Here is a 12,674-nt window from a genome sequence, read left to right on the forward strand (position 1 = left end):
GGGGGGTTGCCACTTACACGCAAAGGGCGCCGCAGGACGTGATGAGCACAATCATCCACTTCCTGGCTATGCCCATGCTGCGAGGGCACAGTGGGTCCCTGTCGCCCTTTTCGAAGCAGACCTCGAAGGGGTCCCGCTCGGGCGGATGATCAGGACCTGCAGCGTTGCCATCTGCTCCCCTGTTGCCGTCGCCGTCGTCGTCGCCGTCGTCGCAGCCGTAGCCGTTGTTGGACCGCACGCGCGAGACGGTCCTCCTGGACGCGCTCGAGGCCGCCGTCAGGGGCCGGTTGAGGTCGCCGCCGCCGCCCTCCTTGGACGACGGCGGTCTTGGCGCGCCGGCGCTGGCTGGCGGGTTTCGGATAGGCGCGTACTCGGGCTCGTCATCGTCCGATGCCGAGCTGGCGTCGCAAGACGTCGGCGCTTCGGCCGACTTTTTAGCGAGCTCCGGCGCTGATTCTTTTTCCAAGTCTTTCCGATCCATTTCTCGTTCCCTGTGTTTTCTCCAGTAGACAGCCAACAGGGTGAAATAGAATGTCTGTCTCTGGTTTGGTCTTTGCTCACAACGATGACAACATGGAACTGTTCGCGAGGCAGGTTTGGTAAACAAGCGCACTCATCTGCCCCGAAACAACACACGGGCCCTTTCGTGAATGTCAGTGAGATGGGTGCCTCTTCTTATCAAAAGTGTGGATCGGGCTGGGATGACAAAGGTTTGTGACTCCAATGTATAGATCGCGAGGCCGAGCCGCCTCCGAGCATCAAAGCGAGGGCCGAGAGACGAGTCAGCCAGCCGGCGTGGAGGGAAGGCGTCCATGGCCCGCATCCGCGTTGCTCGTCAACAACATTGCCACTCCACCCGGCCTGGCGGGCTCTCCGGAGTCGTCTCCAAGGGGTGGAGGTTGGCAGCGTCGTAGCGAGCGGACATAGTGCGGAATTAAACTTTGACCTTGAATCATTAGCAAATGCCTGACAAACCCCAGTGACGCACTTCTTTTTACGTGAGGGCCATTGAGGGATTACTTTATTAGCACATAGATGCCGACACAATCCCGACGCTAGATTCCCTGTCTGGTTTTTTTTTTATATATATCTTTATTTCCACGGTCCAGAGCCTGCCCGCTACATTGCAGGGGAGGCTGGAGGCTACCGGCCCAAGATAACGGCGACGCCGCCCAATGGGGACATGGGGTATGCAGGGCACAGGGAAGGTTGCATTGGATGGGCTTCCCGGCTGCGGCGATGCGCCGAGACTCGGCGAGCCTTCTTTTCGCCGGATGACTGGAGCAACAAGACGGGGAAAACACCAAAGTAGCCGATATCCAAAAGGTTTCATTTCTATCTACCCCTACATCGATTCGTATATCATGGTCTGTGACATCGTCTCGCCCCGTGTTCGCTTGCTGCTATCTACATGACATTGAGATGGATATGTTGTTGTGGTGGTGACCAAAAAATAAGTAGCATGAAATGATGAATATCAAAACCCAAAGCTAAAGATAAAAATAAAAATCACGACAGAAACCATCAGTACGTCTCAGGCAACCCCGCAAAACTAGGCACCTTGGACAGGTCGCAGTTAAAAGACCGGTCGTAGGCCTTGGGCGGCAGGATGCCGGCGGCCAGGCCCTTCTTGTAGCTCCATTGGGCGTGCGAGGCCTCCCAGGACCAATAGAACCAGCCCCAGCCCTTCTCGAAGCTGTGCATCTGGGCCTCGGCAAAGGCGCGCAAAAAGGCCTTGTAGGCGTCGCTGTAGCGCGACGGGTCCGCGTTGGCCATGGCACAGTCGCACAACGAGTCCTGGGCCGGGCAGCGCGGCGTGAGCGCCTCGGTCAACGGGTCGCCGCTCTTGTACGTGCCCGTCCAGCGGTTGCCCTGACCCACGTTTGTCAGGTGGCGCGCGCAGTCCGTGTCGGCCTGCGACCACTCGGCCACCATGGTCGGCCCGAACCCCGTGGTCGTGTCCATGCTCTGCTGCGTCTGCTTGGTCCAGCCGTCGCACGCGTACTGGATCTTGGCCGAGTGGTTGAAGACGATCTGGTTCACGTTGAAGATGACGTACTGGTGCACGTCGAGCGCCAGGCCCTCGTGGCCCGTCAGCTGGCCCTGCCACTTGTGGAGGCCCATGAAGCCGTCGCCGAACACGACGATGGCGTCGCGGATCCCGTTGGCCCGCACCAGGCCGAACGCCTTGGACGTCCAGTCCACCACGGCCGACGTTGACAGAGACGTCATCTTGGGCTCGTTGGCCAGCCCGTAGTGCGAGATGATGTTGCGGTACCGGTCCTGCGCAAAGAACTTAGACAGCCTGTCGTGGATGTCGAGCGACCGCTGCGCGTTGCGCGTCCCGTCGGCCCCGTTGAGCCAGCCGATGGTCCCCTGCCGCCCGCTGTGGTTCCACCCGTTCTGACTGCCCGGGAGGCCGTGCAGGTCCAGGTTGATGCGGAGCCCGTACTTGCGCGCCCACTCGATGCCCCGGAGCAGGTACCGCCACGATGTCCGGAACAGGAACGAGTCGCCGTCGTACGTCTGCACCGCCCAGTACCCAAACGGGATCCGCACGTGGTCCAGCCCGGCCGCCGCAATGTCGGCAAACGTCTGCTCCGTCACGAAGCTCGCGTAGTGCTTCTCCAGGAAGCCCGCGCAGCTCGACCCCAGCTCCCGGCACATGGTCCACTCGTCGATGACCCCCCTGCCCGCGTCCCAGTTGTACAGGTCCGCCGTGATGAAGGGCTCGATGCTGAGCCACCCACCCAGGTTCACCCCCCGCGCCGGCCGCGACGCGTACGAGCCCCACGGCTTGTTTAGCGGTGGGACTTTGTCGTTGGCTTGCTTGGAGTCGTCCCAGCTGCTAAACAGGCCCATGGCAGGGAGGTCCCCCACCGTAGCGGCCGTGTATGTCAGGTTGAAGTCCTTGGTGTCCTGCCACTGGAACGGATCGAGATACGAGGGCGCACCTGGGGGGATGCTGTCTTTGGATATGTCGTTCAGACTTGACTTGTTTTCTCCCGGGACTTCCTTCTGTGTGCTCACAACCGCCGCGACGATAATGAGGATGATGACGAGCACAACTCCGACACCGATGCCGATCACTAGAAGCACGGCAAGTTAGACTCTAGCACGACAACGGACAGTAGATTGCTTATTGTTGACTTACGGATCTTCTTGCGCCTCCGCTTGTATTCCGGCGAGTTCTTGTTAGTCAGCGGCATCTTATCTGTGCTGGCGTTGCTGCTCCAGCCACCACCGCGCAGGCCCCTGAACCCCTTGCTTCTGCCCTCCTCCATGACCGCGCCGCTGACAACCCGTTTCTTCATGCCGCCGGCTTTCTCTTTTGGTCGCTTCGAGCCCTCTCCACGATCAACCTCTTTGTACTGCTTCTTCTCGGGTCTCGGCCTGGACTCCCTATCCCGGTTGCGCTCCCGCTCCCGTTCGCGGTCACGGCTTGCGTCGACAGCCCGCTGGCGATCCTGTCGCTTGGACCTGTCCCGCTCCCTGTCCCGCTCTCGCTCTCTCTCCCGAGGGCGCTCTCTGGTGCGGTCGCGTGCAGGCGGCTCTTCCACTCGCTGCTTCCTGCTCCGCTCCCACTCGCGCGCAAGCTGTCTTCTCATTTCGCGAGTCCGCTCGTCTTCCTCGTCTCTCTCGCCGTCTCCGTCCCGCTCCCTCTCCCGCTCGCGCTCTCTAGTTCTCTCTCTTGTCCTCTCTCTGGTCCTGTCTCTCACCCTTTCTCCACCCCTCTCTCGTTCCCCGCCCCTCTCCCGGGCGCGGGGGACATCTCGCGCGTTGCCCTGATTGAGGTGGGCTAGGGCGTCCGGAGAAAGGGGTTGAGTGCCGCCCGATCCGCTATCTTCCGCGTCGGCATGGTGTCGGTTGTGCGAGGTTGATTTGCGCCGGTGCTGTCTGCGCGAGCTGGACTCTCGGCGTTTGCGGTGCTCGCGAGGAGAGTCCTCACCGCTCATCTTGCAAAACGTGTTCAGACAAAGCGGGCGGTTTGTCGACTGCGATGCAGCCCAAAGAGGTGTGGTGGTTGTGTTCGGGAAAGACCGTGGAAGGTGTCAGATCCGCTGACAGCGTCTCGTTCAAATGGGGAGCTGAAACCTGCAGCTGCCAGGTTTTCCTGTTTGGGCCAAGCTGGAAGATGACGATGTCGGCCATTGGCAGTGTTGACGGGGCAACTATCTTATCTTGGCGCCAAAGTGCGTGCATTGGCAGCAGGGGTTGGTGCTGTTTGGGCCTGAACCGCGAATGGCCGCTGGAAGCCGAGGTCATCCCCCTCTCGGACTTGACATCATGTCTCGACGCCCGCCTCCTCGGCTGGCCGTCGGGAACGCTGCTCATCCTAGCGGTCAAGCATCGAGAGGCTCATTTCTGTCCTTTGTTTCCTTGTTAATTGATTGACGATTGATTAGTTGGACATCGATTGTCCTCCGCCGCTTCTCCTCGGCCTCGCCCACTCCAGAATCCCAACTCGGCTCCCTCAACTCTGACTGGCCTTGACCGCCACACACTCACCCGCCATGAGTACCTCAACTGCAAGACCGCTAAGGAGGCTGCTGCTCTCTGGCCGCCACCCAATTCTTCCCTCCTCCTCCTCCCGGTCCAGTCGGTGTCGTGTTGCAGCTTCGGCAGTTCGCCTATACTCGACCCACCCACCCAAAGCCAGACTGAATGTGCCGATAGACTACTCGACAACCCCCCTCCTGTCGCAGACGTCGCAAGCCGCGCTCAACAACCCGGAGCTACCGCCCGACGTTCGTAGCGGCTCCACCAAGCGCATGAACTTATTCCAAGCCGTCAACGATGCGCTTTCCATCGCCCTGGCTGAGGATGAGTCGGTGCTTCTCTTCGGCGAGGACGTGGCCTTTGGCGGCGTGTTCCGTTGCTCCATGGGCCTTGCGGAGCGGCATGGGGGCGAGCGGGTCTTCAACACACCCCTGAGCGAGCAGGGCATCATGGGCTTCGCCATTGGGCTAGCGGCCGAGGGCATGCGGCCCGTGGCCGAGATCCAGTTCGCCGACTACGTATTCCCGGCCTTTGACCAGATGGTCAACGAAGCGGCCAAGTTCCGATACCGCGACGGCACCAACGGGCGCAGCGCTGGCGGGCTGACGGTGCGCATGCCGTGTGGGCTCGTGGGCCACGGCGCGCTGTACCACTCACAGTCGCCCGAGAGCCTGTTCACGCACGTCCCCGGCTTCCGCGTCGTCATGCCGCGCTCGCCGCTTCAGGCTAAAGGATTGCTGCTGGCGGCGATCCGCAGCAACGACCCCGTCATCTTCATGGAGCCCAAGGTGCTCTACCGGGCCGCCGTCGAGCAGGTGCCCACAGCACCCTACACGCTGCCGCTATCCAAGGCCGAGGTGATCAAGGAAGGAAGCGACGTCACCATCGTCTCGTACGGCTCTCCTCTCTACACGTGCATGAACGCCATCAGCAAGGCCGAGAAGGACCTCGGCGTCAGCGTGGAACTGATAGATCTGCGGACCATCTATCCCTGGGACAAGGAGTGCGTCCTGGCGAGCGTCCGGAAGACGGGGAGGTGTATCGTCGTGCACGAATCCATGGTGAATCAGGGCGTCGGCGCCGAGGTGGCAGCTGTCATTCAGGAGGATGAGGAGACCTTCATTCGGCTGGAAGCCCCGGTTGAGAGGGTTGCCGGATGGAGTATACCTACGCCCCTGGTATTTGAGAAGTTTAACGCCCCTGACACTGCGAGTAAGTGACGAGCCGTGGCCTTGATATCCTGCTATCCGGCGAGTACCGTGCTGACCCGAAAAAATATATATAGGAATTTATGACCGGATCAAAAAGGTAACAAAATATTAGAAGAAAAGCCACAGAGTGTTGTTTTGTGTTTTTGAGAAGCGGGCACTGTTGCTTGACGCTCGACATGGCGTTATACCCCGCGTCATACAGGCAATGCCACACGAGCACAGCACTAGCAGCGTGTTGATATGCTACATTGGCACCACCACATATACCACACTCATGATACTACGTGCATCTAGTGCGTGAATCCAAGTAACGTTCTTCTTTTGGATACGATTGCCGCAAATAGAAACCCAGCCATCGGCGGGGACAGATTGCTTGAAAAACGAGGACAGTTTACAACGGTTTTATTTCGCAGGAAGAACCAAAGTACATAGAATTACATGTCTATTCAGATAGCATAAACATAAATTTGGTTTTATCAAAGAGGTGCCGCAAGTGCACTTTGCAACTGTCGAGTGTGAGCTCCAAACAGTGGAGGCCTTCCAGCTGTTGATTGGGTCGCAAGTTGCTGCCCCTCCACCTGCCAGTATCCCGCCGCTTCTTGGTTTGGACCCAAGCTGCCCCGCAACACGCTGGGCCTCCGGAATGCGGACAAAGCACTACTACCTAGGAGGCGCACTCGCGGCGGACAAACACACCTCCTTCTGGCCCAGCGAGATTGAACACCCGAGGCACCGTTTCTGCCTCTAGTTCCTCAAACAACACCCACCATGGCCAACGACCGCCTAGTGATATTGTCCGAGTATCTGGAGGGTGCTCCTCCAGGAGAGGTGAGGCTCGCGACACCGACCCGTGACAGTGTCCCAGCCGTACAGACAGGGGCAAATACATACATCCCCATCAGAGCCCCCTGACTGACCATTCGGTGAAGCTTGCAGATGTCGTTGCCGGTACGGAAACCGCGATCAGCCCCACGCGCCGATGGTCGAGCTAACAAGCAGCCCAGACATCAAATCCATCTCGCAGGATCCCGCAATCGCCCAGAAGCTCGCGCCGTCGTTCGAAAAGTACAATGAGGAGCAGTTCACCACGGTCAAGCTCCCGGGGAGCAGCCAACAGGTCCGTCTGCGCCGGCACAACCTCCCGCACGGCGACGAGGCAGTTGAACTTTTCTATCCCCATTGGGGCTAGCCGAGCGAGGCGACTGACAGGGGGTGGGATCTGCAGGTGATTATCAGCACACACAACTCACTCGGCGGCGGTCGGTACTACGATGTCGAGAGCTCGTCAAGCTTCGCCTTCGACCACGTCGCCCAGACGGCCAGCGCGGTCCAGAGCCACGTGCTTGAGAGCCAGCACTCAGACCTCGTGTAAGGGATCTCTCACACGGTCCTCAAAATCACACCTCCCACAGCCCACTCGCTAAACCGCACCACCAGCAAGTCGACGCTGAAGAGCATAGGACCGTACATCGAGGAACACTTCCCCAACGCCTCATTTGGCGTGTACCCCACCGAAAACGACACCAAGGTGGCCATCCTGACCGTCGGCAACAAATACAGCCCCAAGAACTTTTGGTATGTTTGAGAAGACGAATAGTGCTCGTTTCACCGGCGAGGAGGAACGCGGGATGCGACGCACGCAGGACGAGCGCAAGGACGAGACTGCTGGCAGAGATCTGACACACAAGCTCAGGAACGGACGGTGGCGATCGCTGTACCTGTTCAGCCCTGACAGTGGCGCGCTGGAGGGGTCGATCAAGGTTGACGTGCACTACTACGAGGACGGCAACGTGCGCCTGCTGGCGGACAAGGCCGTGAGCGTGACGGTGGCGTCGGCAACGGGAAGCGGGATCGCCAAGGAGATTGGCGCCGCCGAGAAGAAGTACCAGGAGGAGCTGAATAGGGGCTTCACCGACCTCAGCGAAGGCGCGTTCAAGGGTCTCAGGAGGCAGCTGCCAGTTACCCGCCAGAAGATTGAGTGGGACAAGGTTGCAAGCTACCGTCTGGGGCAGGACATCGGCGGCGGAAGCTCAAGGCGTTGAGCGCCTCCTGTTGCTGTTTGGGGCCAGGCTCAGGGAGCGGGGTTTGCGTGGCGCTGGGTGCGCTAGAGAAGGCTATGGTAGAGGTAGCCAACGGAAGAAAGGTAGGAGGTCATCAATGAATCAATGACAGAAAGGATAAAGACTAATAATGGCTTGTAAGGTGCGTGTGTGTGTGTGTCTGGGGCCAAAGACCTGGCAGCTAGAGTCGTGCACGGATGTTCGGCCACCTACATAGCGGACGCTACTGAGACGTAGGTTCCCGCTGGGGAGTCTCGACATTGTCATGAAGCAGCCAATGGAAGAAAAGACGGTTCTGTCGCACAGAGGCTGATTCTTGCAAGAAAGACACATTAGGTCAGGATTGGCCGCCCTAAGCTGCTAAAGCGACAACAGCCCACAGCAATCGAAAAGCCACGAGGCCACCTGTAGGAGGTACCTGGTACCTATAGGAGGCATGTGGACCACAGCTTAACAAATTCGGCATCACGGACAAGTTGTTGAGTTCCGGCACATGGGCCTTGCACGTGTCTTGGGAGCCTCGTCGGTCGGGTCGGGAGTGAGCTCGGCGTGCGACCTGGCGAGGAGGGGATGATGGGGGAGTTCGGATTCGGTCGAGGGATTGCCTTGGGCGGGTGGGGACGGGAAGCAAGATGCCAGATCAGCCCAGAAACGCCGCTGGTGGTGCATCCGCAACAACGGACCAATCCCAGGCCGCGTATTCCGGATTTGCTGCCAAAAGGGCGGTCGGAGCGATGTGCCTCTCCCACTCTCCGGCGACCGCACCGTAACCTAAATAATCCTATAAATCCCCCCTTGCTCGGATGGTGGAGAAACCCCGATCCCGAACCACGTACAAGCGACCAGAGCTAACTTCCCAAAGGTACCGGCTCCTACTTGGCGTCCCAGAGAAATCTGCCTCTTTTCCCCATCCTCCCGCCCAACCCTTTGCGACCGCCCCCGTTCAGCCCTCCCATCGACTCCGTAACGTCTCTCTCCCAGACTGACCAGCGACCCGAACATCGTAGCGATCCTCCGCCAACGAAAAAGAAAAAGAAAGAAAAAAACACGATCAAAATGGCCACCAAGACGTACACGTACCAGGATGTCGCCGAGCACAACACCAAGAAGGACCTGTTCATGGTGATCCACGACAAGGTCTACGATGCCACCAAGTTTGTCGACGAGCATCCGTAAGTCGGACCCCTCACGCCTCCGCCTCCGCCTCCGCTCGGACGTTCTGCATGCTAAATCAAAGCCTCGACTCGCACTTGCAGTGGTGGTGAGGAGGTCATGCTGGACGTTGCCGGACAGGACGCAACCGAGGCGTTCGAGGACGTCGGCCACAGCGACGAGGCCCGCGAGACGCTAAGCAGCTTGCTGGTTGGCGACCTGAAGCGCCAGGTGGGTTTGCCCGTTCCCCCTGCGCTTCCCCACACATGTCCTTGCCCCTCCCTCTTTTTCTCCGTCGGGGAGCAAGCGTGCCATCCATCCTTTATCTCTCGACTGACAAGCCTGACCCCCTCCTTTTTTTTCCACACCCTCTACAGGCTGGCGACCCGTCACCAAAGTCCCAGGCCTCCGGATCTCTGGCCCCGGCCGCGCAGACGGGCGCGGCAGGCATGGGCATTGGACTGTACGCCGTCATCCTGGTCGGCGGCATCGCAGCCTACGCCGCGTACCAGTACCTGCAGCAACAGCAGGCCGCCGCCTCGGTTTAAATCACATCCCGATTTTGACCATCAATACTATCCATCTACCTACCTACGCACCAGGGGGAAGAGACCGCGCATGCAGATAGACAAGGCCACGCAACAGCGGGACGAAGCCAAACACAAGACGCCATCGCTGTTCGACCGCGACCTCACAGACTCGGGGGGTTTTTTTTTTCTGGTTCAAGGCAACTTTGCGAATCTTGGGAGGGGATGAGGGGGAAGCTTCACCCATGCATATTCGCTTTCGGAGGGACACGATAGACACACCCCGGGCGCCCGGTTGCACTGGGTATACCAAGGCCGCCCCTCGTTTCGGGCGGGCGGGCGGGCATTGCGAGGGGCTCTGCGAGATAGCGACATTTTTAATAGACCAAGATTATGACTCTCTAGGCTGGGTTCGGAGTAGACTTTGTTTCCGACATGTGTAGAGTGTGTTGAACGTGTGGCGGTTATGGCGGATGTACCAGGAGGATTAGTTTTTTTTTTTTTTTGCAAAAGAAACAGGATTCACGTAGACTGACTTTCCTGGGCTTCCATCCGGGCTTTCCGAGCGCATTCACATATTCATTGCCGCTTATCGTATGTTGAAAGAACAGGCATTAGACCAATTAATGTGGAGCTGTGGATCTGCATGCGGCAGGCAACTCCGCATTGACGGCACCTGCAACCTGCACTAGAAGGATCGCTTTGTGTCGCTGAAGCAGCTCCGCTCAGCAGCAAACAAACCCGCGCCGGCTTCCTCCTCCTCCTCCCCACGTCGGCGCCATCAGCAGCGCAGACGCAAAACCCTCCCTCACAAAACATGTCCTACCTCGACCGCCCGGGCAAGGGCCCTCGGCGGCCGCCGCCGTCGCCGTCGCCGTCGGTGGCGTCCACCACGTCCGCGGCGCCAGGCGGCGGCGGCGGCGGCGGCGGGACGGCGACGACGCCAACCAAGAAGCAGAAGCGCGACTCGGCCGCGCCCATCTTCTCGCAGCCGGCCAATACGGGCTTCGGCACCGACGTCGGCACCAACATCATCTACATCGTCGAGTACCTCAAGAAGGAGGGCGGCGCGCCCCGGACGCTCGACGACCTGCTGGCCCACGTCGGCCTGACGCGCGTCGACGAGCGCAAGATGCGCGAGGTGCGCGACCGCCTCCTCACCCACACCAAGGTCAAGTACAACCCCGAGACGGAGCCGCCCGCCGGCGCCGACCCGGCCGAGTCCTGGCGCCGCGGCACCTACGAGCACTGCCCGACCCTGCCGGGGGTCAAGGACGAGCACGCGCTGCTGGCCCACCTGCGCAGCCTGCGCCAGGCCCAAGGGCTGGCCGTCAAGGACATCAAGGACGGCTGGGCCGACTGCGAGAAGGCCATCGACCGCATGGAGGCCGAGCACAAGCTGCTCGTGGTGCGCGCCAAGAAGGGCGGGCTCGCCCGGTCCGTCTGGATCGACGACCCGGCCCTCAACCACGACGTCGACGACGAGTTCAAGATTCTGTTTCACCGCGTCGAGATGCCGGCCGCCGAGGACATGGTTAGGAAGCTCACCCAGGTCGGCCAGAAGCCCACGAGCGAGGACCCGCGCCTCAAGATCCAGGCGGTCGAGAAGAAGCAGAAGAAGAAGTCGGCGCGTCGGAGCGGCGCCCAGAGGACCAACACGCACATGGCGCACCTGCTCGAGAAGTTTAATCAAAAGTGAGGGGGGAAAGGTTTGGGGTTGTTTTTTTTTTTGTTTTTTTTATCATTTTTGCTTTGGCTGGCGTTTTGAGGTGTTTACATCCCATGGGTCGGCGTTTTGGTTTGTTGGGTAGAACAACGTCGAGGCAGATAGAGAGATTATGAGGAACCAGTGGCATGGGATCCGCCACTTTGGCCAGAGATACCCAGCCCTTGTCATATGATCACGATAGCGGTTCTCTCCGAGGTGTTATTTTCACGAGGCATCATTACGAAGGGAGGGGATCGTTAACCAGCCCGAGATACGTTATCCGAAAGCGTGAATCCCGAACCAGAGTAGAAATCAGAGCTTAGTCTTTGTAGAGGCGGTTCTTGTCGGAAATTTTAACCTATGAACGCCTACTATGATAACCCGCGCCTATATGCCATCGACAGCGGCAGCCGCTCGCTCAGAGAAGTGCGAAAAAAGAAAGAAACCAAGAACCAAAAAAGGGGGCAACCCATCAACGCCCCCTCTCTCTCCTTTTCTCTCTCCTTTTCTCTCTCCTTTTCTCTCTCCTTTTCTCTCTCCTTTTCTCTTTCCTTTCCCCCCCTCACGCCTTCCCCTCCCCACCCAACCGGTCAAACAGCGCGAGGAAGACGTCGGGCGGCTGGGCGCCGCCGACTTTGAACTTGCCCTGGACGACAAAGGACGGCACGGCCGCGACGCCCGGCGCTCCCGCCGACGCGGTCGCGGTCCCCGCCGCCAGCCGCGCCGCCGACCCCGGGTGGTCGAGCCAGCCGAGCGCATCGGCCGTGTCGGCCGCCACCCCGGCCGCCACGGCCGCCTCGGCCAGGAATGCCCGGTCCGACACATCGCGGCCCCTCTCGAACGAGCCCTCGAACACGTGCCGGAGGAGGCGGCGGAGCGGGGCGCTGTTGTTGCTGTGATTGTAGTTGGTGTTGGTATTGTTGGTGTTGTTGGTGTTGTTGTCGTCGCCGCGGTCGTCGTCGCCATCCTCATCGTCGTCGTCGCCATCCTCACCGTCGTCGTCGTCATCGTCGCCGTCGTCTCGGGGCGGCGAGGGGTAAGACGTGGCTTCCCCGTCGTCGCTGCTGGGTTGGTCGGCGGCAGTGCCAGGTTGCTGCTGCTGCTGCTGCTGCTGCTGCTGCTGCTGCTGCTGTTGTTGTTGTTGTTGTTGTTGTTGTTGTTGTTGTTGCAAGAGTCCGCCGCCGATCCGAAGCGACGCCGCCCTGCCGAGGTCCGAGGCGCGCAGCAGCAGCTTGTGCGAGTCGCTCGTGTGGCCGGTCCGGCCGCTCCAGTCGAACCGGATGCCCAGCGGCCCGGCGGCGGCGTCGAGGCTGCGGAACCAGCCGGCGGCGCGGTCGGGCCCCATGATCTTGTGGTATAGGTCCGCTCTATTGTATCCTGCGGGGGATGGTTCGTCCAAAGAGTTAGCAAATCCCGCCTTACGCGTTGTCTTCTTTCACTCGGGCTTTTGGTTGACTGGCTACTGTTGTTCTCACGCCCCTGTTTCTTGCTCCCTTCGTGCCAGTCCCCGGCTCGC

The 12,674-nt window shown here is 59.9% G+C and overlaps 7 protein-coding genes across 7 annotated transcripts in view; 4 read left to right on the forward strand and 3 right to left on the reverse strand.

Moving 5' to 3' along the window:
- Window positions 1-754, reverse strand: part of GGTG_00863 (fluconazole resistance protein 1) — a 5,672-nt gene extending 4,918 nt beyond the window's left edge. The window contains exon 1 of the mRNA XM_009218615.1: window positions 18-754. Within this exon, the coding sequence (XP_009216879.1) occupies window positions 18-481 (464 nt within the window). The 5' untranslated portion in view covers window positions 482-754. The remainder of the gene's footprint in view (window positions 1-17) is intronic.
- Window positions 755-1,524: 770 nt separating this feature from the next.
- On the reverse strand, window positions 1,525-4,335 carry GGTG_00864 (hypothetical protein; the record flags this gene model as incomplete). The annotated part of the gene is made up of 3 exons (XM_009218616.1): window positions 1,525-3,089; window positions 3,155-3,956; window positions 4,042-4,335. The coding sequence occupies 3 exons, from the start codon at window positions 4,333-4,335 to the stop codon at window positions 1,525-1,527; spliced, it is 2,661 nt and encodes an 886-aa protein (XP_009216880.1).
- On the forward strand, window positions 4,289-6,200 carry GGTG_00865 (2-oxoisovalerate dehydrogenase subunit beta). The gene is made up of 2 exons (XM_009218617.1): window positions 4,289-5,712; window positions 5,786-6,200. Exons 1-2 carry the CDS (start codon window positions 4,515-4,517, stop codon window positions 5,821-5,823), a joined length of 1,236 nt encoding a protein of 411 aa, XP_009216881.1. The 5' UTR covers window positions 4,289-4,514; the 3' UTR covers window positions 5,824-6,200.
- Window positions 6,201-6,340: 140 nt separating this feature from the next.
- GGTG_00866 (F-actin-capping protein subunit alpha) lies at window positions 6,341-7,916 on the forward strand. The gene is made up of 6 exons (XM_009218618.1): window positions 6,341-6,539; window positions 6,641-6,659; window positions 6,716-6,828; window positions 6,937-7,079; window positions 7,149-7,286; window positions 7,405-7,916. The coding sequence occupies exons 1-6, from the start codon at window positions 6,480-6,482 to the stop codon at window positions 7,751-7,753; spliced, it is 822 nt and encodes a 273-aa protein (XP_009216882.1). The 5' UTR covers window positions 6,341-6,479; the 3' UTR covers window positions 7,754-7,916.
- Window positions 7,917-8,548: 632 nt separating this feature from the next.
- GGTG_00867 (cytochrome b5) lies at window positions 8,549-9,856 on the forward strand. The gene is made up of 4 exons (XM_009218619.1): window positions 8,549-8,633; window positions 8,779-8,943; window positions 9,028-9,154; window positions 9,301-9,856. Exons 1-4 carry the CDS (start codon window positions 8,575-8,577, stop codon window positions 9,469-9,471), a joined length of 522 nt encoding a protein of 173 aa, XP_009216883.1. The 5' UTR covers window positions 8,549-8,574; the 3' UTR covers window positions 9,472-9,856.
- A 294-nt stretch (window positions 9,857-10,150) lies between these two features.
- On the forward strand, window positions 10,151-11,149 carry GGTG_00868 (hypothetical protein; the record flags this gene model as incomplete). The annotated part of the gene is made up of 1 exon (XM_009218620.1): window positions 10,151-11,149. Exon 1 carries the CDS (start codon window positions 10,268-10,270, stop codon window positions 11,147-11,149), a length of 882 nt encoding a protein of 293 aa, XP_009216884.1. The 5' UTR covers window positions 10,151-10,267.
- A 519-nt stretch (window positions 11,150-11,668) lies between these two features.
- GGTG_00869 (thioredoxin) overlaps window positions 11,669-12,674 on the reverse strand; it is a 2,512-nt gene continuing 1,506 nt past the window's right edge. Inside the window, exon 2 of the mRNA XM_009218621.1 lies at window positions 11,669-12,535. Within this exon, the coding sequence (XP_009216885.1) occupies window positions 11,721-12,535 (815 nt within the window). The 3' untranslated portion in view covers window positions 11,669-11,720. The remainder of the gene's footprint in view (window positions 12,536-12,674) is intronic.

This window comes from Gaeumannomyces tritici (assembly GCF_000145635.1).
Source record: "Gaeumannomyces tritici R3-111a-1 unplaced genomic scaffold supercont2.1, whole genome shotgun sequence".
NCBI lineage: Eukaryota > Fungi > Ascomycota > Sordariomycetes > Magnaporthales > Magnaporthaceae > Gaeumannomyces > Gaeumannomyces tritici.